General features: G+C 42.6%; 1 protein-coding gene across 2 annotated transcripts in view; it reads left to right on the top strand.

Annotated features, from left to right (window-relative positions):
• Positions 1-22965, top strand: part of LOC146193330 (uncharacterized) — a 127114-nt gene extending 104149 nt beyond the window's left edge. Inside the window, exons 2-4 of one of the 2 annotated variants that reach the window (XM_084602676.1) lie at positions 5284-5310; positions 16971-16994; positions 22587-22965. In XM_084602676.1, coding sequence (XP_084458802.1) covers positions 5302-5310; positions 16971-16994; positions 22587-22835 — 282 coding nt within the window. In that variant the 5' untranslated portion in view covers positions 5284-5301 and the 3' untranslated portion in view covers positions 22836-22965. The remainder of the gene's footprint in view (positions 1-5283; positions 5311-16970; positions 16995-22586) is intronic. The other variant, XM_084602675.1, reaches the window with a different exon arrangement.
• Positions 22966-26096: the final 3131 nt, after the last annotated feature.

Below are 26096 nucleotides of genomic sequence, written 5' to 3'. Positions count from 1 at the left end.
TGCATGTTTCCGGTTTTCTTGCGCTTGTGTGTAAAATATTTTGCCCAATAACGAGTTCAGTATGGAATATCTTATTCCGAGGCAGTAGTAACCTGCACATGTTTACAAAATCTTTATTGAGCACTAGCACGCGTAGTTAATAAAAACATTTAAAATGTATGTTTTTGAAATATCTAATAACGCACCAATTTCTGTTCACGTCATATCTATGCTGTATTGTTTCTAGCTTTTACTCCCCCCGTCATAATGGAATTACAACAGCAGTTCCTTCAGTGCAGGTCAAAGCATATGCTACTTCACTATAAATCCCGCACCCTCTGATGGATGCTAAGGGATAAAAACTGTGCACGTGAGGCCTCAAACAGATAATTTAGGTCAACGGGTTATATAATATGCCCCGTGGCTTTCAGTGTGTTACATTTAGAATGTCTCTACACAAGGGACCGTATATGCGAAGACCCAGTGCCACATGCTGTCAGCCCTTTGACGTCTATGGTTGGCCGATGCCGAGTAAAAAAGAAACCTATTACTCTAATTCATATATCGGCATATAAACGCCAAATGTCACCTGTTGTGGCTACAAGCAGAATAGGTATGCGAATGCCCTTTTCTAGTCCTAGGTTCATGAAAACGACAGGCTCACGGAGCGGAAAAGGTGGTAGGGCTAATAATATATCGTGTCAATTTGTCTTGTAAGCGCCACTGATAAGGGCCTAGGCATTTTAAATAAAAAGAAAACATAGAATATAGTTTTTGAAGAATACTGGAGCCGTGCGCTCGTAGCAAATTAAAGAAAATTCAAATCAAGACCCAACCACGATCTCTTTCGAACCGCCACATCTATCTCTATCTCTTCAATAGCATTCGCACTTGAGCGTTAAAGTCTGCGCTGGAGCGGCACCCTTATTTGGGTCTCCCTGATGGACACTTGAAGGACGGAATAGACTACTTTTCTGCGTGTTACGCACGCGCTGTTCCGCTGGTATCATCGATCAGGTGAAACCGGAGGATCCATGACGCCATCCATCGTTTTGCTGCACAGAGGTTGTCAAATCGAGAAAACACTGCGCTTTACCTCAAGAATTTTGCAAAACCGTACATTTCTGGAAATGTTTACCTAGCACTCAATTTTTATTTGTTTTCCAGTGCAATAACATATTTTTTTCTACAAGAACAGATTGCTTGAAATGTTGCGAATAGCAAGTCGCCGTTTGAGCCTCGTAGTCTGACATTTAGCATATGCGCATGCACTCCATCAGCTGATGCTTTGGGGACCATAAGGATGCGTGTGGTGAGTTTACATGGTCAACTACAGTTAATTGCCTTAATTTACTGCTAAAATACATCCTATTCACCAGCAGACTTTTATGAGCATTTATATATATCATGCCTAGCGCTAAGCCAAGGTAACGAAACATTCAAAATGTCAGAGAGGCCTATTCAAGTGAAACCAACTGATGGTGGCCGAGAGTCGCATAATTCAGTAATATAATTTTTTTTTCAGTACACTTATACAAGGGTCTAAGTGGAGAGCTATATAACACTTTATCAGGGCATAAAGGGGAAATTATGATGCCGTAGGTCTGTTGAAGAACAGCTAAAATATACGTACAGAGGTACGTTTACATAGCTTCATTTACCGGCCTCAAAAAGAGCCTATTATTTGTCATATGCTAGGATATCCCTCTCGGCCAATGGACGCGCTAATCACCGTAGGAAGCACCGCTCAAAAAAGCGGTTTTCATTTAATGAGACGGATCTTCGCCTGACAACCCGGTAACGCTATTATGTGTCCGCTTTTGTATTCCGCGAGATATTCCTAAAAGCCGTAGAAACATGAACACTCATAAAAGTAAAGATTCACAGCGCTAACAAATAGACACTCACAAATAGACGCGCAGTACAGGCGTTGACGTGTCCTGTCTGTCTATTTATTAGCGTGCATTTGTTAGCGATATGAAACTTTCCTTTTATGACTAATGCAGCAACTAGCACAGAAATTAGTTTTACTTGAAACAACAGCAGTTTTGTAAAGGACGCCTTGGGTAAATTTTAAACCCAGAGCTTCCTCTAGCTAACACACAACTCGCAAACTGGCGCTTTATTCTTGAGCACAATATTGAACACTTTAACAATTTTTCTTTTTTTTTTTTTTTTTTCAGCAGACCAGATTCATATGAATCAATCGCACAGGGAGCGAAACCACGGAAACAGTGGGGAATTGTTTCTATTTTATGTAACCTTGTTACTCACATTGATCACATAAGATAGTGGTTTCACTTTTTAGCTGAAAGATTTCATAGAACAAAGCGCAAGAGAAAATAATGACATTTCACCCGTTGGATTCGAACATGCCATATCTTATGTATCTCTTGTATTGTGGTTAAGATTAGGCATTATAGTTTTTTTTAATAATTACATATTTGGAACGTTGCCCACGCCTGATTATTCAAAACATTTCACAAAGACGGAACATAAATACATACTTATTTCTCAAACAACAAGACCAACGGAAGACTGCGTCGTGTTTTTTTTTTTTTATTTTTTTTTTTGTAAACAAGGTGCACTTGTGAAGAAAGAGAACGCAAGGGATTATCGAAAAATGTATTTCCAGATCGGACCACAAAAATCAAGGCGTCCATAAAAACTACGCGAAAGGCACATTTGTACAGTCTAGAACACAAACTCTTAAAATGAACTAAAAGGAGTGACGTTGCAGATACCGATAGCATTATAATGTTGCGGAAACGGGGGATATTTCTTATAAATCTGGCATAGCGGGACCAGTGAAAAAAATGAAAACTGGTAGATATATTGACTCATGATTCATGTTCTTTTCGGTTGTTCCAAAAGCCCAGCATATTAACTATTAAAGTTTGGAACACACACAAAACATCTGAACCTCCATCCACAGAAAGTACCGAGAGGTACGAATAAGGAACCAGAACAAAGTTAGATCATGTCATCACGCTCTCAAGGATATGCACAGAAATGGTACCTGAGAAACGAAGTCTTAATAACCAATTCAGGAACAACACGATGACTGGAAAGAACTTAAGGAACATAATAAACAAGGAATTCATTCAAATCCTTCAATAGCCAATACAATTAGGTTTGTAAAAGAGAAACCTTAGAATCAGGTATGAAGCACATACGAAATAAGCGGGCACCTGGATGCATACATTAAACAATCAAGAAAGGGCCGACGTGAAAAACTGGGAACACGCTGATCTGAACAGTGTACGGCTCGGTGGGCTTAGCTCTTCTAGGGTACCTTCTCAGCTGTTAGACTGCCGTACGAGAAGCACCCGATAGCCCGATTCCCGAGTGTTGATTAACGACATTCGGTCGAGCCAGTGTCGCAGAGGCGCAAACGTTGCTTATGACTGCCCTTGTAAATGCCAGATGAAGAAATCATTCAGGTGATGAGGGCCAGGCTCTTACGTACGGCGGCAGCGAGACTAACACTTCTGCATACGTTTTTGAAGTCAGAATTACGTTCTTGTGCCCTCATGGTGGCACCAAGTGCGCAGCAACTCACATGGAAAACAATGACGCTTACTTATGTATATTTCAAATGTCGCGGCTTATATGTAGTAGGATTGACTATCCAAACGTCGAAGTTAGTTTAGGTGGAGGAGATGGGAAGCCGGTAATTTTAAATGGAACGGAAAACGGCGACGAGTAACAAAGGTAGGCAAGAGCTCTGTAACACGATTACGCGAAAACGTATGTGTTGACAACGTTCCTGGTATTAGGTGGCCCCAGAGGGATAATCCTGCGCGCGGGCTATAAACCTTTGCATCTGGCCAGGAATTTGTCAACATTACTCCGATCTGTACTGTCAGAAACCGATTTCGCTGCAGGTTCTACTGTGCTTGCGCGGGGGCACACCGGAGTCTACTTGACAATATGGTCTCAAAATGCAGGCGTCTATGAATTTATTCATTTCTTTTACAAATACTTCTGTCTTCCGCGACAAAACATAGCAGCAGCTGCTTGAATGAGCGTTACACGGGTGCAGCAGCAAAAGCTTTTATGTTCCTCCTCGCCTTCTCGTGAGTGATTTCTCTATGATGCATGCAACCCATTCCCGTGTGCCTGCTCAGTCAAGCTCTGTAAATGCTTCCTTCCCTAGGCATACGTCCAAGAATTCCACTGCACCAGATGTGTCATCTAAGCTGCAGCTTAGATGACACATCTGGTGCAGTGAGCGAGTGACGCATACAGTGCCAGCGTCTATCAGAGGTTTCCCGCCTCTGTGTGGGCCTTCCCTGTGAGCGATGTGCGCCTTTCACGGGCCGTGTACAAATGTGAACCGCTTTCGTACAGGTCCCATGTTGGTTCATCATCAAACATATGCATCGTGGTCCACATGAGACAAGGAGCGGGTGCTAGAACTGAGTCCTGGAAAGAGCTCGATCCCGCGCTGCATCTAGCTCTTGTTTAACGCTTCTGGGTATTTCGACGGCCTTCTTAAAGGGCGAAGGCGCCTGTGGCATGTCTCGACTAGACCTCATCGTCACGCTACTGTTTGGGGCATTGGGCAGCATCAGTGTCTATTAAGGTCACGGTTGTGTTAAGAGTGACCTCATAATGGAAGTTCTCAGAGATATGAACTTTCAGCCCATTCTGTCCCTATGCTGTTCAAGTAATCTTCGTCGGTCAGTTAGTGTCATCGAAGCCTTTCACCGATCACGAAGTGTGCCAGATATATCAGATGAAATCCTTTTACTTTGCATTCTCTACATGTGATTTCTAACATCATTCTGCCAACATGGTGCAACTTGTATCCTATTCGTATTCGGGCCGAAAAGGTGCCAATGTGTGCTGATGCCGTACAAAATGAATATACCTTTAGTCGCCGTGAAACGGCCATTTGAACCTTGATTAATGCAGGCTTCATATCAGGCTCAATTTTGTGACGAATTGAATGGTATTTTTTACTTCGACAGTAAACTTCTCCCAATAATAACGCAGCTCAGGAATCTTCTTCCGCCAACTGCACACATATTAAAGATCACCACTTAGTAAAATGTCACTGCTTGGTGATTTCCATGTGTGCTACTTTGTTGCGGTCATCGCGTAGTGACCGGAATTTATCGACACGATCCAAACACATTTTCACTTTTATAATCGTACATCCCCACCCTTCGTGACTTCTAGCGCTTCAACCGGTGCTCTCCGCATCACGCCAGAGACGCCACTGAGTAGCGCATGCGGTTCATTCGTGCAAATTAACATTTCTGAGGCTGCTTTTTTTTCTTTCTTTCCACTCTAAAGGAAGTTTATCGACGGCTGATGCCCGTGGTAAGTATTCTCATTTTGTTCTATACCCCTTGTCATTGCCTAAATATGTCGTCTAGTCGCAAAGACCATTCATAATCTAGCCTCAGCTATTACACAATGATTTTGTGTGTGTATGTGAAAAGCCAACCTATATGACGTACACAAGGGATTCCTCGGCGAATAGCGAATCTTGTATTGAACATATCTTAAGCATGTCTTTCGTGCGGAGCATGCTGTTATGCAGTTTTACCGGCAAAAATATATTGAAGTCAATTGTACCATGCACATAAAATAAAAAGAATAAATTCTTTTAAAGCTTGAACAACGGCTTCTTGACAATTTCAATTGCTACCGTGCCACAAACTTATAAGACGCACTTCCTCTTAGCCGACATGTCTACGTAAACAGGTTTTTGTACGCGTACATGCACAGATAACAATTCGTGTCTCTTCGTGCAGCTGAAGCTCTTCCTGTTTCTTTGTTCGCATTGGCGAGTTAAAGTCAACACCACTTTTCAGCGCCAGCTGCATTCAAGAATACGAGGAGCACAAAAAAGTTTTGAAAAAGTCTAAAATATTAGAGGTTCAAGCTATCTCCAGCAAAACCGCCTTCCGTACCCACATATATGCACGTGAATAGCATTTGTCGCCTGGCATAACCTGTGCTGGAGTCGAGAATTTAAATAAGAACACCGTCTTGGCAATCGCATGCACAAAAGACGAATACTTATTATAACTGAGAAATTTTCAAAATGGGGCGTTCATTTTTTTGGAATATGAGAATTTTTTACATGTTATTGCTATATCTTTGTTCTCGTGCAATCATAAATTTTAGGTTTATTAATAGGCTACTGCGCAATACTATTGAAATGCTCCCATATGCCCTGTCTGAGAAATGTCGGTAATAGGAAAGAACGGTGCAATCTGCGACAGCAGAGAATTTACGGAATAGTGAAAGGTGTCGGCCCGAGAGTGGTACAACTAAAGTCAAGGCGTCCATACCGTGAATATAATTATTCTGTTCTCTGTCTTTCGTTCTTACGTTAATCAGAGGGAAGATTAAAATATTCCGCGTTTTCTTGTAAACCTGCATCACACCCGTGTTGTACGGTGCGACGTTTTGGCTGCCCCATCGTAAACCCTGTTCAATGGCTCCTCTTTGATAAAGCAGTTTGACTTGTTTTTGGCGGTGCTTGTGGGCATGTAGCACATTTTGTGTTCAACAGACTATCAATACTGAGCTTCCGGTGCAGTCCTAAGCATTATTTCTTCCTTTTGCACCTTAAGGCCATTGTTGTTTGCTGTCAAGTTATTCTGTCTCATTTTTTTTTTACATTGTGCTTCATAATTTGATATAGGCATCACTGTCGTTCCTAACTTGGCTTTTTTGCGACTGTTCTCGAGCATGTAAAAAAGCTCGCCATGTTTCAGTGTTCCTGCTTATACATCTTGTGCTTCAGCTTTCGCAATATACAGTTCGCGAGTTCTCCAGATGCAGGCATAATGTTTCAAGCCGTGCTATACAAGTGTCGCGTTTATACCGAAACTTTATTGGTGACGCAGGCAGACATTTAGAGGTTCCTTTGGCTGTCTGCCTCTATATCGATTTGAACATTAGAGTGTAACGCGAGTTTAGAAGCTCCATGGAAAGGTAGAAAAAGATAGCCATAGACACAAATCATTATTTTCTCGTGTACAAGCCTACTTAAGCAAGGGAATGTTATCTAAACAACGCACAAGTTGTAACCCAAGGACGTACCCTTAAAGGAAAGTTTGAATTCTTTTATTTTACATTTGGATGATATGCAATGATTAGAGCATATGAAGACCGCAGATAAAGCTTGAGAATTAGTTTTGACAGTGCCGTTTACAATGATGACGTACTCACATATCTAAAGCTAAGCCTCCTCCTTATTGCGCCAAAGCAGTGCAGAAAAGCTCCGAATCACGTTATTCTTGCCAAATTTTGATTTTTCTATGCTCTTCGTGCACAAGCTGTCATCAGTCAGCCAATTCTACCAAGTAACTCTTTGTGAGCTACTTTTTTGGGGACGTTGGTTTACTTCCCTCAGTCAACAATTTTCTCGCTTGAAATGTAGAGCAGCTATTCAAGACGTCATCGTTATTGCCTCAGCCTGTGCTATGCACTGCATAAAAGTATTAATGCCTAACTCGGTGATTACACCTGCTGTTCAATTGGCAGCTCAGCATGACTTCACATTATTTAGCTGTCTGAAGAGGAACAATACCCCCCCCCCCCCCCCATCTTACAGCTGCAAGATTTATTAATTTGTTCTTTTGAAGCTATACGAACTATAAACCATCTCTCGCTGCTCTTTAAGCATATTACTGCGTCGGTCCACGTGCGGCCGCGCCTCACTCTCCTCGGAACCAATGCCTTCTCTGGAAATAGAAAAGCGGGTATTCTGAAAGGCTGCCAATTCAGACTCCACATTATGGGGCCCCAGTCAGTGGTTCTGATGCGCAGGAAAGGTCTTTGTCGGTGACCTCGTCTTTTGTTTAATTAAACATTTGCATGCGAATTCATTGCATGAAATTGTGCGGCGTGGGGTAGAGTAGCCAGAGGTACAAAAAAACGTGCTGTTTTGAGCAACTTTTATCATGTAAACATGGAAATGCCAGGTGTGAAGTAGAGATTTGAAGGCTTTGTGAACATTCGTAAATAGTGACCACGTTCAAAAAATGCTTGCCCTCGTAAGAGTGCGAGCATCACAGTTGTCACAACTATTGCACACCGTCTAGCCCTGAATGAAAAATAAATATCAAGGTTCTCGAGGAGCATATAGATACATTGCCTGCTCAAACTTTCATGCCTCTGATTCGGCGCTCTTGGCCATGCCAGTGCGTAGTGTGGAGCGCTTTGAAAACACGACATGAAGAAATAGACGGCACTGAAGGTTGCATTCTTTAACGCTATGTCAGAAAGAAGATAGAGGCGCCATCTGATTTATTTATTTTATACACATACTGGTAATCCCCTTTCGGATTGTCACACGAGGGCATAATAGGGTTAGTAAGATGATGGTCTATAATTAAAAAAAACATTGAACATATCAACAGGTTAGTTTACAGCAAAATATAATACAATGTGAAGACAACAAAGCTGGAACGCAAAGAACAACAGCATGCGGTCCAAATACGGACAGTAGGTTTCTTAATAAAATGTACAGAACAGTAGTAAGCAATAAAGAATATCTACTTACTTGTACACTGCATTGATGATTGATTATGTAACATGGCCTAGATACAATAAAACTTCAGGTATGTGTGTCAAATGTAAGCAAGGATATAATAATAGTGAAACAAAGGCATATATGAACAAGAACTGATTTGCTAATTAGATGATAAATACCCAACGAATTTACAAATTTTGTCAGCGACAAGCAATTAGAAATGCATGGACTCAGGCAGTTTCATTTTTTTTGTCTTGAATTTCAAAAAAGAGTATTTAAAGCAGCCAGTCTGAAAACGCCATTTATTTATAACGAGAGTGTTTATGATGCATTTCTCGTGCTTCATAAACAGTAACGTATAGTTATAGCGGCCAGTGTTAGGTGGTGATGAAATAATTTACCATGAGATTAGGGCGCCCAATTTTATTTCAGAAGTGGAGTGATTGTATTTCTTTTATTTACGTTTTTCCTATTGGAGATATAATCCGTTTAGGTCTGTAAATAAAAAAAATTGCCGACGATTTGCGAACGGTGGCGGCAGGAGCGCGCGCAGCAACTGGAGAACAGACGCTGTCGCCGCCACGGAGGAAGAGAGAATGGGGAGAAACAAAAGAAGCGCGCGCGGATAACGGCTGTGGAGCTGGTTACGCGGGTCAACGCCGATGGCGACGACGGCGACGACGACGCGAAATACAGGACTAGGCTCCAAAGAGCTGCGCTCTAAAACCTAACTTCTTTCCACTGAACGAGGTCGACTTTGGTTAACCCTTATTAGTGCAAGGAAAGCATCAACACTTGCGTTTTCAAGGATAGATCTGACGAACGTGTTTTAACTAACAGTTAATTTTGATAAGCGCTAGTCTAAGCCGTCTTCTCATAAACAAAAACTGTTTTAGAGCCCTTGAGGTGACTGCATCTACGTAAGCACTTTGGGTCAGGTTATGGATATTTAATAAGCCAAGGCATTTACGTGCAACCAATATAGGAATCGTTATATTCTTAATAAAACACTACAAGTTTGATTTATGCTTCTTTGTACTTGTCATTAAATCAGAGTTTGCGGCGTGAAGAGATTTATACCTTCAAACGCGTTACGAGCTTTATGTATTAATAAATAAATGATGCAGTTGTCTGTGAAAAGTGGTATATGAACGTCATGGTTAGCTGACAGACCTTTTACGTGATATAAAAAGAAAGCATGTAAGTCCCAAAACGCAGCACTAGGGTACCACGGAAGGGACATAAGCTATGTGGGAGGCTTGGTGCTCAATTTCCATGAGCTCTATTCTGTCAGTTAAGTCGCTGTTATCTGGCCCTGGCCCTATCTTGTTGTGAAGAGTCAATAATAGGTTTTATACCCCGCACTCAGCCACACATATTGAATCACCTGCTTTCTTTATTTTTGTCCTTGAGCTAGACGTTCTGCCAATATTCTTATTAAGCAATGAAGCAATGTATTATCATTCAATGAATTCGCTGCCTCAAGTCTCAGTTGTTCTGAGGCTTGATGATTATAGTATTGGGGATTGAGGTAGTGCCCAACTTTTGCAATGGAGGATCTCATAAATGTATTTAGAGCATTGGTGAAGTAGTGGTGTCTGGCAGCCTTCATTAGGTGTTTCATGTTTTGAATTGCTCGGGTAAGCTTGCTTCTAGACTGCGCACACTATTTCCTCTTCAATCATTTCTTGATGCGATTAACTTTGCGCTTAGCATGTACGATGTCGCGGGTAATCCACCTGTTGCGGCTTTTTATTTTTTCCTTTTCTATGGTATCAGGTTCTTAACGTAATGCGACACGATCGCTTTAAAGGTCTTTTATAATAAATCAATGTCACTAGATGCATCGCGTGAGAATACGCCGAATGTGTCGGGCTCGAATAGGAGATTATTCTGAATAGCAGCCTCATCAACATTAGTGAAATCTAAAAGAGTAGCTTGCAGTCACGTGGTTTGGGTTCAGAGCATCAAGCATTGTATTTTTTAGTTTTGTCAAGAGAAATGCAGTCACTCAGAAATATCAGATCAAATACGTTATGCGAAAATCATTGTACTCGGGTTGCCGGGGTAAAAACCTCGATGAGATTAAACCGGAGCATAATGTCGAGAAGAGAATCTCAAGAAACGGCATAGCATTTCACTGTGTGCCATTTTATATTTTAAGGGTTAAATTCCGCGAGCAATATTTTTTTCCTGAAAGATGGAATTGCAATCAACCATGTAGTGAAAGCGTAAAGTCATGATCACATGATGGGCTCAATACACACAGCCTACTACAACTGGACACAAACCAATTATCAATTTGAGAGAGATTGCCCTGCACCTTCAATATCAAGAAGTATATTGAATGGTATATTTTATTTAACACTGGCTGACCCAGCGTCAAGAGTTTCTCTGTCCTTTCGAATTCCTGTGTAGTCAGGAGGTGTAACCTCGACATCCATGAAATCGGGTGTCAGCCACGTTTGATGACTGCAATAAAAAACCGGCTGTATCCCGAAGAGCAAGCATTGTACTCTGTCGTATTTGTTTGGGATGCGCCGTGCGTCTACGTTAACAAATGGTACTCAGTTTTGTGCTGATGATGGCGGGGGAGTACGGTTATTTTTCTCATTCACTGCTTTTTTCAAGTCTGCAGTCCTGGGTTTGGTTTCCGTTATCTTCGCGCAGCTATTTTCCTGACCCCAGACGAAAAGCTCGTCTTCATTATTAATATGTAGCTTATCAAACACTAAAGCAATTTCGTCTCCATTCTGTTTAAACTTTTCGCGAATTCCCACAACTTCTTTCTAATTCCACGTATGGGAACGAAATAATTTTCGCTGACAAAGTACTTCAACCCTTTTGCTAAGAGCATTTCCGAAGAATTTTCAATTCAAAGAGAGAATCAAGCAATTTTAGAACAACCGGTGTGATTTGATTCAGAGTGGCAGATTGACCTAATCTATTATTTATTTAAATATTAATGGAATCGAGTTTTAAGGTATATTTCACAATAGTCCAACGTCTGTTTTATCAAGGGCATCATTATCTATATCTGCATTCTCCAGAATACCATATATTATTAGTTAGGACCTTCACGAACGGTTTTCCAGGTCATCTACTTTCTTTTCAAGATAGGCTATTATTTCCTTTATGTTCCCAATTTCCTGCACATATGCTGATATTTTGCATTCAGGCACAGATATTAGTAGGATGGACAGTTTGGCGAGTTGGTACAATTGCATAGTGGGTGGAACAGCGCGAAAAAACGAAATACAAGAAGAGACGCACAACAGACGAGCACTGACTGTCTGTTCGTCTGTTGTGCGTATCTTCTTGTGTTTCGTCTTTTCGCGCTGTTCTACCCACTATGCCAGATATTAGTCTTTTGCCTCCATAGATGCCTGTCTTCCTTAATTTCTTTGAGGTCATCGGCTATGGCCTGTAAATTTTTTATTACCTGCGTCATGTGTGGTCCGAGATTTATTTTAGTATTTACTAGTAGCATTACCGTATTTTCATAAAGTAGATCACAGAGCACTAAAAGATCTACTCTGGGTACGAGACCACCGGACGTTAAGGGTCGCTCGAGCTTTAGCACTTTCTGTAGCATTTGCTTACCGTAAGAGAAGACGACCAGTGGTTGGCGCACCGCATAATACTACCGTTTCCGAGTTTTTTATGTGGAGGTGCGGCCGAACTGTCGCTAGGCAGGCGCTGTTTTCGTCGCTGCTGGTTATAATTAGTGGGGCAGTGCGTTACATCTCTCATCTCTCACATCTATAAGGGGCAACATAACCGCCTCGTGACAACCTTGGAGGCGGACAAGCTGTGCACTTGTGGGTGATGACTTTCATCTTGAGATACCGGCATAAGTAGCGCAGTGGCGATCACATGCAAAAATAGACCACTAGATTGGTGATCCGCATGCTTGAGGTACTACGGTGCCAAGATCAAGGTGCTTAGGCGGCAGCTACAAACCTCGTCCGTGTTTCATGGTGGGCATAAGAGCTCCTTTCTCCGAATGTAAAACCTACCCACTTGTATCAACTGTTTTATAACGAGTATCAAAATTATTTTTGAACATTTTAAGAATGCTTAGGTACCACAATGGCTACCTTTCAATTCGTCAGGTTTTGTGTAACGGACATAAAAATACCTGCATTAATTGCGGCTTTTGTGTGAGTGCGATATTCTTGATCTATTAATAGAGCACTGCTAAGAAGAAGACGACGATGATAGAGGAAAGGCTGTCTGAGACCAGTTCCCGAGTTTTAGAATTTGGGCAGCCGTACAGTGCTTTCTTGATGCGTCGCTTTTACGTGCGATGACATTGGGGCCGTGGCCAGCTGTAGAAGAGCGTCCAGTGATATTTTAGGTGCTTTGGAGTCTATCCACACTGACATGGAACACAACAGCCAGCTGAACTGCGTGATACGCTAATGGGAACTGCTTTTTTTCATTATTTCAAATTTTCGGCAATTTCATCTAAACTTACAGAAAAGCATTCACAAGCCGCCTACCAACTACATGATGTAGGCTTTTTTACATCAAAGTTATCTAAGCATTCTCAGCGTTTCCAGCCGTTGAATAGCGTCAGCAGCTAACCAGACGGCCGCTGCAACCAAGGCTACAGATCAGGGCCTTGCGATCAAGACATTGCGCGATGAATTAGCCAGCAACGCGCCTTTGGGCAGTCACGCAGAAGAAAGACCAGGGCCCTGTCAGGGTTGTGTCCTATAGTGAATAGATTTGAGTTGTAGAGGGGAGTGATTTGGGCACATTCACAGCGATCTATTGTAACAACCAACGCGAGAAAACACGCGGGCTAAAGAAAGGACGACACAGCGCTCTTCGTGAGAGTCGCGCTCGTCCTGTGTCCAACTCTCTTTAGTATCCGAGTTTTCCCACGCTGTTCTTTGAAGTGAAGAATTTTGCTGGTGGTAGTCTTCAGGCCAACCGAGGAAGGAAGAAAGCTATGGAAAACCGATACTCACATCTTGGCTTCAACGGTTAAACCGTAGGCTCAAAAGAAAGGTTTCAGCCATTACCTTATCAAGGATGGGAGTTTGATAGTTACAGTATCGACGGTGCCTGCTGTAAACCACTTGCTCGCAGAAACTATGTTGGCTGGATTGGCTGAGAGGCCGAATTCCACACCCTAACATAGGCAATTATGTCAAATTCAAGATGTGCCAAATATTTACTGAAATGAAGGTCTGCAGAAGTAACTATGCGACCAAGGGGATCTCTAAGCAGAGAGACTGACCACTTACACCCCTTTAGAGGGTGGCAAGGTCGAAGGGGTACGTCGTCGCTCTCTTATTCTGGAATATGCAAAAGATACAGCACTTCGTCAGAACGTTACGCTTGGTTTGTGTGGTTACCCTGATACTGAAAGCCTCGCAGCACAAGCAACGAAATTCGCTACAAATGCCAGAGACGTCGCCCCATGTCAAAACAATACAGGCCCTGTAAGGCTACTGCTCTCTAGCTGGTTGCGGGATGCAGCACCTGTTGTTTTTGTGAATAGCAGCGCCCCCGTGATTGAGGAAGCGACCGTGTCTCGTCACGAACATTGCTCCCATGTCCCCTGCGCACAAGACGCGGCGAAACCTTAAGTCATCACTCATTGCTCACTGAGGAAATGTGGCGCCCGCCTAAGCCATTTTACACAAACAGGTACCGCACCCCGCACGCGGGCAACCTGAGAACAAAAATGGCTTCTGAACGCCACCTTATGTCCTCTGTTTTAAGGGCCGGCAAGCGGGAGTAAACAGGTTTTGAGAATTTCACGAGCCACAAAAGTGCGATGAGTGCGGCGACAGCAGGTGAGGATGAAGAAGTGAATGAGGCCCCTGACGGGAAAGAGTGCAGACCCTCTCACCGGAGAGTATAAATCCATTTATTTTTCATTTCTTTGTATTGTCAGCAGGGTCCTTGGTCCGAGGAAGAGCTCAACCCATGGTGCAGTGGCTGCCTTGCATAACCCTTTTGATTGTCAATAGACGAAGGGGGATGCCAATGGCTAAAAAGGACTGCCCGTACCTTTGTGTACGGAGGAATTTGTCTACGGAGGAAGCATCTTTCACGCAGTAGTTCAGGCAGCAGTGCACAGCCTTCTCTTGTTCAATATTGTCATTATGTGCGTAAAATAAACTTTCTGCGAGGAGTACGCATGATAGGTTATGCAGAATATATTCACATATGGAGGATGCCACGTTCGCCCAGTATTACCCAATAATCTATAAGGCGATCTTTACAGCATATCTCTATGTACCGGTCCATCGAGATATTCGACTCTCACGAGAAAAGATCCTATGGTTTTCAAAGAAACGTAATGACTCCATTTCGCTGCTTCTAGGTGGACTGACACTACCTTATGCACTGTGCAACGAATCCTACGTCTTATAGAATACTCTCTCTTCTTTCCCTCATATAACAAACTATGTCAGAGTAAAGCTACAGCAACGCGAGTTTTAAGATTCGCTGTGCGAACACGGTCGGGCAGCAACTGTCGCCACATCGTTCGGCTTGAAAAAGCCTATGTCGAAGGGACCTTCCGCTACAATTTACCAGTTATTCAGAAATAATCTCCAACAAGAAAGAATGTTCTTCAGCGATCACTGAACTGCCTGCGAATAAGTCTTGCACTTTCAAAGGATCAAAGCGTTCCTCTGCGTCATGAACAGTAGAGGAAGCAGAAGCCCTAGAAGGTCTGTCGCTAGATGTGATTGCCGGTCAGTAAACTATTCGCACCCATCTTCGATATGTCCGCCAAGAGAAGGACTTCATAGTCTGTGTGCTTTAAATACCTGTAATTACGGCTCTGGTCAGATTGTGCAGATCATCACTCTCTCATCAATTAATCAGACACAAAAACTATTAACTAAGACATTTCCACACTAGACACTTTCGCTTGTAAAGGTGAGTACGTTGTTTTCGAGGTAACAGTGGAAACAGCCGCAAGCCACAGGCAGCGCTTCTGCGAGCTACTCTCGGCTATAATGCCAGGGAGTGTACGCAGCCCACCCACATGTTTGCCGACAATTCCAATAATCAAGATACTTATTCCTGTTCTCTTTATGCCTCCCCTAAACGCGAAGTCTTTTGTTACTAGTTGAAGCAGCAAATATGCTATACTACATCTTAGCTTCACGGCACTAAAGAAGATCTTTCCTTTATTGTGCTCCGAAACCCCAGCCGATAGTTTAGTATTGCAGACTCTAAAAACGTCTCTGCAAATTATCTCTTGTAGCTTGTGGGAGAAGACCAACCATCAGTTCCTTTCGCTTGGCAACGGGTGTCAACATTATTGAACTATTGCTGCAGTACACTGCGTAACATTTCACTGGATACTTACTCACTGTGGCGTCTCGGCCGATTAAAAAGCATACCAAGCGGCCTGTAAAGGTCATAAATATCTGGATACATTTAGAGTTTCGACCCTAAAACTGAAGCGTCCAATCTGGCTAAGAAATGTGTTTCTGAAGAAATGTATCGGCTCTAGGACTTGCCGACACATCATTACCAATTTCTTCACGAAGTCGACAACATCTAAGATCATTAATCCCTCCCAGACTCTTCGCCGTCTGGAGACTATCATCTTCTTCACTTTAGTTTTCTGCATTTGAAATCTGCTTGCTATACCTTCTCGGTCAAATGAACAGTCCGCATTGTAAAAACTGCGGCGCGATTGAAACTAGTTCTTGCTTGTGTATTCTGTTGAGGCAGAGTATAGTGGACGCGCTACGAATGCTACATGGGGAAGCTCTTCCCAGTGCCGGTTCCTTGGCCTCTCATATAAAAAAAGACATCTAATGAAATTTCGATATATGAATTTAAATGACATATTGGAAATCTCGACTAGCTCTAAGTTGGCTTGGTTTGGTGCATGAGTTTTAACGTCCCAAAGCGATTCAAGCTATAAGAGGCGCCACAGTTGACACCGCTGAAAATTTCAACCATCTTGGATTCACTAACGTGCACTGTTATCGCACAGTACACGAGCGCCTTGCTTTTCGGCGCATTTCAAAACCTGCCACGAAGACCGGGATTCGATCCCGCATTCTTGGTCCTACTATTCGAGTTTCCTAATGACTGCGCCACTCCGGCGGAGCACAAGCTCCAATTTCTTCTCACATGTTAACCTCAAGAATATTTCATTCTTTGAAATTGGTCAGCCAATTTGTCATAATACACAATTCCTGTAATAACGTTACTCGATGATGCAGTCTAATATACCCTTACTGGCCGCATTGTTTTGCTCCCAACTTTATTTATTGCTTCAACACATCTCGTTTTCCGTCATTCGTTGCCAAATTTCCTTTCCTGCGCAGAGTAGCATGCCAGTGAATTCTTAAAGCCGCCTAAATTTTCTGTTTTCCAATAAATAGTTTCCATCTCTTTCTGGAAATATCCATTTGATACATATACTCATGTATTGCGACAAGTTGCGGAAACCTATTACGCACCTTTCCCTGTATTCTCTTTTTTCTGATCAAAGGAGGACGTGACCTCTGGAATTCTCGTGAGTATTTATTTCTTGCCTTATGATGAATATATCTTTCTTAAATAGTTTGGGCCTCTCTTAGCGCGCGTGCATTTAGGGAGCTTCATACGACATCTGCATGTGTTTGTCATTTTTCTAATAAAACAGGGCCCAATATCACTTAAAAGTCAATAACGAGCCCTGCTTGCTGCTGACGCACCAATATATCCCGATCGGGATTAATGTTGGAGCCAGAGCTCATTCATCGAGTGTAAGGGACTTGCTAGGGAACCTATCTGTTTTGTTTTTTTTTAGAATGAGATATGATGTTTCCCTTACGCGAAGCTTAACTACAAATGTTGCTGCCTTCCTCGTAGTTCCCTTCCTCGTAGTACTTTTTGGTTGGCCCAAGACTTCTATAAATTATTACTTACCTACCAGCTCAATATAGACCCCCATGTATGCTTTCTTTCCCTAAGCTTCGAAAGAAATGTGCAACAGCTAGACCAGTTGCTGGCAAAATGGCACAGACCTTAACGAGGGCCGAAGTATGTTCCAAATGATGGCGCGCCATCGACCAAGCAGGTTTACTGATAATAAAACCTTTCATTCATATATGACAGGCTCGCATCCACATGACTGCTGCGTAAATAAACCGGGGTTAACCGCACCAGAAATTCCTTCCATTTGTGGGATGAACACCGAGGGCTGTTTATTCTTACAGTGGCTCATTTTTTTAAATGTAATTTTATCGAGCGTATGCCATGATCCTGTTTAAATCAGGTTAGGCGAACAACAGTTGTGTTTTGATGCTTCCCCACAATCTCAGCTTTAATACGTCATAGATGTCTTCGCATTGCAATGCAGAAGACGCTAGCTGCCTCAAGAGTGTATTTTTCTGGCCCTCTATAAGGAAGTGTCTTGAATTTTGAGTTGCTCAGCAGAAGACACTCTATACACCGATTGGTGCCGCATAAAATGCAGCCATCGAGCGCGTAATATACTGAACTGGATAGGTGTCTAAGTGTGGATAGCCTTTATCTTACTACCAGTGTGAAGGAAGCAGGACGCCCTGAACGCTCCAGTGAAACAGAAAGGAACCACAGGGGCGCAGCCATATTTTGCCGCATTTTGCGCTCAGGAATTTACCTGACTTGTTTCAAACAATGCATGCGGCCAGCCGTGCCTCCCATTAGAACTCAATGAGCACCATAAAATCATTGAAGAGCTGAGGTGGCGGTTTCACCCCATTGCCTAGCGAATGATCATTATTACATAGCTACACCCAAATCGACGTAGATATCTTTACGAAACACTGATTCCTGCACCCAAAGCAAGGCAAAGGCGTTGTTGTTGCGAAAATGAGTTACAATAGTAATTCGAGCTTTTTTCGCCTTCGAGCCTCCGTGTCTTCCTTGTTGCCATCGTAATGGATGTCAGCGTTCCTTGAAGCTGCAGGTTATGTTATTTTCGTGGCGGCTACGCTTACACTTGTGACTCCGCATTCCTAGAAGCGAACAACGATGATTTCCGCTCTCTATTTTTCCGCATGGGAAACATTGCAGAGTTAAGTTAAGCAAAGAGTTAAAATTATAGATTCCATTTTTACCGAGGAAACTAGTTGCATGCAGTTCACCGCTGTATCGAACAACACAACCATTTTTGTACAGGGTCTTGAATATTTGGGGGCTGGGATTTAAAAAGTTCCTATGCAAAATCTACTGCCCAAGTCGAGCTGAAATAACTTTCACAAAGTAGCAAAATATCGTCTACGTTATCTGATAAGTCATTCAACATCGGCACTTGCCTAGATTTTCCGAAATCGAGAAAAAACTACCCTCGGATGCGTGCACAATTTTCGCACAAGAGAGTCGAAAAGCTATTTTGACATGATGCGTCATCTGTCGGGCAGTGAGGCAAGCGCACCGATGTCATCTCAATGCTCGACAGATGACGTATCATGTCAAAATAGCTTTTCGACTCTCTTCTGCGAAAATTGTGCACGCCGCCGAGAGAAGTTTTTCCTCGATTTCGGAAAATCTAGGCAAGTACCAATGTTGAATCACTTATCAGATAACGTAGACGATATTTTGCTACTTTACGAACGTTATTTCAGCTGGAATGGGGTAGTAAATTTTGCATAGGAATGGTTTAAATCCCAGCCCCTAAATATTCAAGGCCCTGTATTTTCTTTTGAGCAATTAGTATATTAAACAATATTCGAAAATATTCAGTATTCATTTTAAAAAACAAATGCCTTCAAGTTAGCGAGCTTCTTCAGAAACCATAATGGCATTTTTCGATTACTTAAGCCTTTTAATATTTACTTTGTCGGGATCGAAAAACATTTCGCGATATAAATGTGTGCCGACTGGATGACAGCAAAAACACCATCACAGAAACGTTGGCCCGTCGCTGCAAGAGAGCTGTGTAGCCCTACCGCAATTTAGTTCTTTCGCTCAAGACACAATTGCGAGATCCACAGAAAGGCCTACACGTTGTTGCACCACGGAGTTTATGACCTAGCTCTCGTCACCCGTTTCGCGATCGGCAGCTGCTTTCTTTGCGGTAACGATGAAACCGAGTCAGCGTTGATGGGAGGAACCAAAGCTTACTCTACACTATCTACAGTACAAGATTCATACGCAGACCGAAGGCGACTAGCCATACACGACTGTTCTCGCATAGCATGGCTGGGGCGATGACATCGCATCCTCTCCTTGAGAGCGGCACTGCCATCGACGTACGCTCTTGGCGGTCTCTGTCCACACCATGCATGTGTGTGTGAGAGGTGGACAGAAAAGAAATAAAAGGAAAGTACATAGGCCTGTGACAGACGTTCGATGCATCGTCACTACCAATGTCAGCAGGTAGACAGAAGGAGGAAAAGATAGAGAGGAGAAGAGAAAATGAGTAGAAAAGAAAATGGCGCACGCAGAAGTAAAAGGAATGCCAGCATCCTACATTGCGACGTCCAGTGACGTCTCTTGAAGGAAGGCTATGAGGACCCGGAAACCCCGCGAAGACTTGTCCAGCCAGAGTGTTCCCACTTATATAGCCACGGAAAACCGCTGTCACTTGTTGATAGTACATGTAAAAGCATTCAACAACTCTGTCGTGAAAATGACCCAAATACTTTAAAAGAGCCTCGCGATTCTTAAACGAAATTCGGGCGGGTCCATAAATAGCAAACTGCACTTGCCTCAACTTTTCTGTGTCGTCTCAAGCGTTGAACGTTTATACAGGCTTGAAAATGTCAATCCAGTCTTCGGCGCCATCATCCGGTCGTCCTTGGCAGCTGGGGGCTATCGGAGATCAACAAAAACTAGAGGCTTTACCTCCCCGGCTGGTTTCGTCTTCACCGGCCTATAGTCACGTTGACAAGGATTCAGCGCCTTCACTAGATGCCACGTGGTGGTGAAAACGGCAATTACAAAATCAAAAATCTGGGATTGTACTAAAGGAAATTTTATTGGGCTGGCTTGCGCCCACAAAATAATTAAGTGTTTCGGCGATGATGATTGCAATAATCGTGCTCGGCGTTCGTCGAACAAAGGGTGTCCGTTTCACTCATCAGCGCTCAATTTAAAAGCAGCGTAGAAACATCTAGATGAATCCGCGAAAATGACTAGCATAACCGAGAGCATTGTTGAAATACAAGCGCATGGCTGGAATCCTTCGAGATACATCTCGAAACATCTCCCACAACAAGAGAAATGATAAATCTGCGTCTCGCGATCACGAGCATGAACAAACAAAAAAAAAAGAATGCAGAAATGATAAGACCGCATGCCTGCGGCTGTCGAAAAAGAACAAATAAACATTTGAATATTCGCGGCATTATTAACTAGCATGTCACTGACCAACGAGTCTTCACAGGGCGATTTTGCTCTCTTTCTGTCTCTGGAGGTTACACGTGCCATCTTCCATTCCCTAAATTTCGGCATATACCTCAATTTAAGAAGAAGCATTATAATTCTTATTGCCCCTCTCCTCAAAGGAGCGCCTCTATTACAATGTGTGTGCTTCTCGTCATTGGTGCTTCTAATGCACCAGATTTTCGCAATAACATATAAGTAATATCTGTGCACCAAAATCTGTGCCCATTAAACGGAAATAGTAAAGAAGACAATCCCATGTAGCGTTAATTGTAGTTTTTTCACAGCCCAAGTACGCTCTATTCCTTATTCACAATAGCATATGCTGCACGTGTTTTTCCAAATACGTTTCCTCCTTACTACTTTCTACAATACTTGGCCCTTGAACCTTTTTTTTAAGAACGTTACAGGTGAGGTTCTCTTGATCTGTTATTATTTTGCTTCTTTGTAATTCTCCTCTCCTTTTGCAAAGCTTTTGAGAACTGTTCGCTGCTGTTGTATTCCTTATCAGAACCCTTTGGAATGCCTGTCGCCTTTCAAGAAAGGTGTGTCAGCACTGAACCTGCCTTAGGAGCTGGCTTATCCTCCCCGCATTATAGCTTTTTCTGCTGCTGCCGTTTTTTATTTCATTTTCTGTCGACAAGAGCACTGGTTGCAGGTTGCTAAATACATAGCGAAGAAGCATTTTTTCACTCCTTGACCTACTTTCTTATCCCCATCCCTCCTCCCTACCCCTACCTTTTATTTCTTATTCGGAAGTAAAAGCGTGTTCAAACTTCTGCCTGTGATAGTCGCGCTGCCCAGTCGAAGACGTCACTTGTCAAAACGTTGGCTCGGCTTGCAAACTGAGCCCCCCCCCCCCCCTCCCTCTCAGGCCTTGTCCAGTGCTCTTTCATGCCGCTGAACAAATGGTGTTATAATAGACCTTTAACTGTGATGTGTGCCTGCTAGCTTTAGCGTTTTAGTATAACACGAATTATACTACTCTCGTTGTCTCGAAAAGATAAATATATACCCGAGTGGGAGAGGAAGCTTTCAAAGACTAGTCCATACTCTGCCAGGGAACACATTTGTATGGAGCGGACTTCTCCATGGCGACAGCCACTGGAGCTGACCTGATATATCTATGCCTAGATAGATGGCTTGTAAAGTCGAAAAATATGCTCCAATATTATGGACGACTTGTGAAAAGTGCATATGATAAATGTACTGTAAGTTCATTGCGTGATCGCTGGTTGATATTTTATCTGGTTCACTTGTTGACTGGCGGCATGCGAACGGTGATTATTGAGTGAAGCAAACGTGGTATAGGTGAATAGCCTCGCGCGTGTGTTGCTCAGTTTGGACACGTGTGATGGAACATGTGGTTTATCTCAGTGCGGCAGCGTCGTTTGAAATTGTAAAGATGTGTGCAGTTGTTTATAGGCTCCATTGAATATGTTTACTTGTAATCGGGGTGTTCGCATGCCAGTAAGACTTCATATTGGGGATGGCGAGATTTCTGGCGGAGAACAAGGCTCGGTATTAGACAACAAGGTGGTTGAGGCGACGGGGGTATGCCTTGCTACAATCATTAGAAATGGGCCGATGAATGTTCTGGTGTCGAACTCTTAGGCCGAAGCTTAAGCACCTTCCTAAATTTGCTAGCATTCATAATAAAACATGAATACAGTTCTGCAAATAATTTTACACTTTCTTCAGAAAATGAGAAACACAGTGCCTGCTCAAACCTCCGCTTTTCAACACCGTGCAGATGGAAGCAGAAGCTGCCGTTCCATGGGAGGATACTGCGCGACGCCAGGCAGTTGTCGGGGCTATCTCAGTCAACGAGGTTCTTGCCGATACCGCCATCAGTGGTGCTGCTTACATCGCGGAAAGAGAGCTTGCGCTGCTATGGGAGGGCACTGCACAACGCCTGGCAGATGTGATGGACGGCTCAATAGCCACTGGTATTGCCGTGGCCGCCACCAGCGTTGCTGCGTGTACGTTTAGTTATGTGTAATGGCTTGACAGTTTCTTTAATGTTCAAGATGGAGCCTTAAGTGGTTACTAAGAAGGGTGTGTATTCTATACTACGTGCGATTAGAAATATTTTAATATATAATAAAAAACAGAAATAAAAATAGGTTGATGCTGCTACTCAATGAACTCTTTATTGGGATTTAGCACTATATTCCTCTTTTTTCGTGTATTCTTCTAGGCAAATAATCGAAAGCGACAGCTCAATCACTTTCGATTTCTTCTCTAGAACCTTCCGTTATGTACGCATTGTCCCCTTAAAGTGTTAACGTTTGTCCCTGGAAATATTTGCTTTCTATTCAGAACCACTTATGTTCGTGGTTTTGATAGTTCTACCAAGAATTCCTGGTATTACTGCGAAGAAAATTCACGAAGGAAATATTCTTCGCACAAAAGAAGTAAGTAGATCCTTGGCTTTCCAGTTTCGGTTTAGAATGGCTGTACGGTTTAGAAGATTTTGTGCCTCCTCCTTACTTAGGTTATGAGCGACGCTGAGCGCAGCGATCCGAAAATTTTGACCACCTGGGATAATTAAGCCTGAACGCGTATTGCAAGGTATGTACTACGTAGTTGAACACACTTGTCTAGAGCGGTGCGAATGGTGCTTCACCCTGCTCCCGCGGCACATAACGAGAGTCACTGGGTTCGATATGTGTAGACAGACAGCCCCACTAGCGTTGACGCTGCGGCATTCGCGGCCGGCCGAGATAAAGGCCAGCCTCATTTGTGGGCCGAGAGCGCAAGCTTTTTATCATTTAAACAGCACTGCCAGCTGAGCAGCGAACTTGATAAGGCTAGACAGCTGACAGTGGGCAACGATGCGTTCCAAGCGATGCGATAAGACCAGGAAAAAGCGTCGTAAAATTTAAGAGCGTTTGATAAATGATTGGAATACGTTCGCAAGATGTTACAACTATTCCTCCATTTCGTTAACAGACTTCCAGCGGGCGACATATCGTGTCATAACTCACTTAGGCACGTGATTATGCAGTTACTTAGAGTGTATTTATATTTAAGAGAGAAGGAGATGATAAACGATAAGAATGTCCCAATATGTGTTGTCACAAATCATTTATTTATTTTCTATATCCTCAAGCGCTGAGGCATTACAGAGGGGCAAACAAGGCAAGCAAACAACGTAGGAATTTTTTTTTGTTAAAGGCGGCACAACAACGTAGTCAAAATGTAGCAACACACAGTATTCGAAGCAGTCAAGAAAATATCGAATAAAAGTACAGAGACAACAGCTGTAACGAATGCAACGCAAGAAACTGAACAGAGCAGAAAAAAATGGGAAGAAAATAACTAAACACGAATAAACTAACTATTCGCATCAGATAAAAGCGTCATCGGAGGCTGCCGACAGGCAGCATAATAACGTATACAAGCCACGGCATTGGTAAGGTGGTTCCACTCTTTCGATGTGCGAGGAATGAAAGAATGCGAAAACGAGTCATTAGTCGTTTGCAAAGCTGAAGGCTTCCGAGACTGAAGAATTTACTTTAGAAAAAAGGCCTCATCGGCTTGCCGGTTAATGACTATGAAATCACTAATTCGGGCTGTGCCCTAGAAAGGAAATAAGTATAAGTAACTGATGGAGAATTTCTTTCCAGAAATGTGAATGTTGATATTTATTTATCTTGTTCGAACGCAATAAACATTTTTTTTTTGCGTTTCATTAACATAAATAAATTTCGTACTAACAATTCAAAACTAAACTGTGAAAATAGTGTTCACAATCACAAAAATGTCTAAAGAGCAAACTCGCCCTCACCCGACATAACCTTCTACAAAACGCAGTTACCAACTACACACCCACTGCCGCTCTGGCAAAGATGAAAACACCAGCACTGTGAGCCACAACCTGAAAATATAAAAATTCTGCGCAAAAGGAAGGACCGATTAGCGTGCGAATTGTCGGAAGTGTTATCAAGGAAATGGCCACCCGTGCATCAGCACCACAGCACATTACCATGCGAGACAGAGAATAAATATTAAATAGACGTGTACGGTAAAGTGCAGCCTGCTCTTGTTAGTTTAGCAAAAAGTTTCCTACACTCATGTGCTCTCGATCACTCATTGTGTATAAAAGTAGGATGTGTCGGGTTCAAAACAACTATTTGATTCAGCGCCCATCCTTTGTATTCCTCCTTGTGTCCGTGTCATTTATGTACCGCAGAATAAGTTGTTTCGTAGGAATACGAATAGTTTGGCCAGTACATTGCCCCCACAGGGACTTCAATTTGGTCTGGAAGTAATTCTTGCCTTTTTTAGAACACCTATATTTAAGAATTCTTGACAATGTGTTCTTAAATATGTTGTATATTCGTGTATTTCGGAACAGGGCCACATGGGAAATAATTTGCGCGGATGGCAGAGAGGTAGATTTTTCTTATTTCGCTTTGGAGTGTAGAATGATGGTTCATTTTAAAGAATTCAAACATATATACAGCGATTAAAGCTGCATGGGGCGCTGCAGCGGAGGACTCTAAAAATTTTGACCATTTCAGGTTCTTTAATTTGCACTGATATCTTACAAGACACGGGCGGATCTTTTTTTGTCTTCGTCAAATAGCGGGCCCCGCTTAGCTTACTTGCGTTCAGCATTAGAGGCCCTAACCAGTGAGCAACAGCGGCAGGCTGCAAACATTGATTATGCCGACAGTGTGGACACATGGATTGAAATGGATTTGCCATTGTTCAGCAGGAATTGAACTGTTTATGATCCCTTTAGTTTGCTATTTTAGGATATAAAAAAAATTTGCATCTCGCCCTAACCCTTTAAAGAAATATATATGAAGAAAGAAAATAAAAATAGGAGGGAAATGAATTTCAGTGTTGCAGGCAATACATTATAGTCAAAACAATAAACAAATCAGTGTCGCTGTGAGATTAGAAATGAGATATCCTTGAAAATTGACATATTTCCTGGAATATATTGCGTGGCGGCCTAAATATGCAAAGTATCAAGCTTTTAAGGCATCGAACCAACATCACGATTCCGTGGCAGTTCACTGCGCAAACAATACTTCTCCCTTTTCAGGTAGAAGTAGTAAAGAAAGAGTCGAAAAATGCTAGGGCGTGGGCCGAAAATATTTTGTTTTCCTTTACACAGAATGGAACTACGAATATTTAATGACCAAGCGCTGGCAGCGGAGAACACACTGACATCAATCATTTTGCTCCCCATAGCCATTATAACCATCTTTGTGGGTGGCGTCACAAATATAGTTTGGAGTTCTCA

The sequence above is a fragment of the Amblyomma maculatum genome, chromosome 4 (assembly GCF_055883805.1).
Source record: "Amblyomma maculatum isolate TAMU_Amacu chromosome 4, ASM5588380v1, whole genome shotgun sequence".
Taxonomy (NCBI): domain Eukaryota; kingdom Metazoa; phylum Arthropoda; class Arachnida; order Ixodida; family Ixodidae; genus Amblyomma; species Amblyomma maculatum.
Note: the sequence above shows the minus strand (reverse complement) of the source record. Positions and strands in the feature narration are given on the sequence as shown.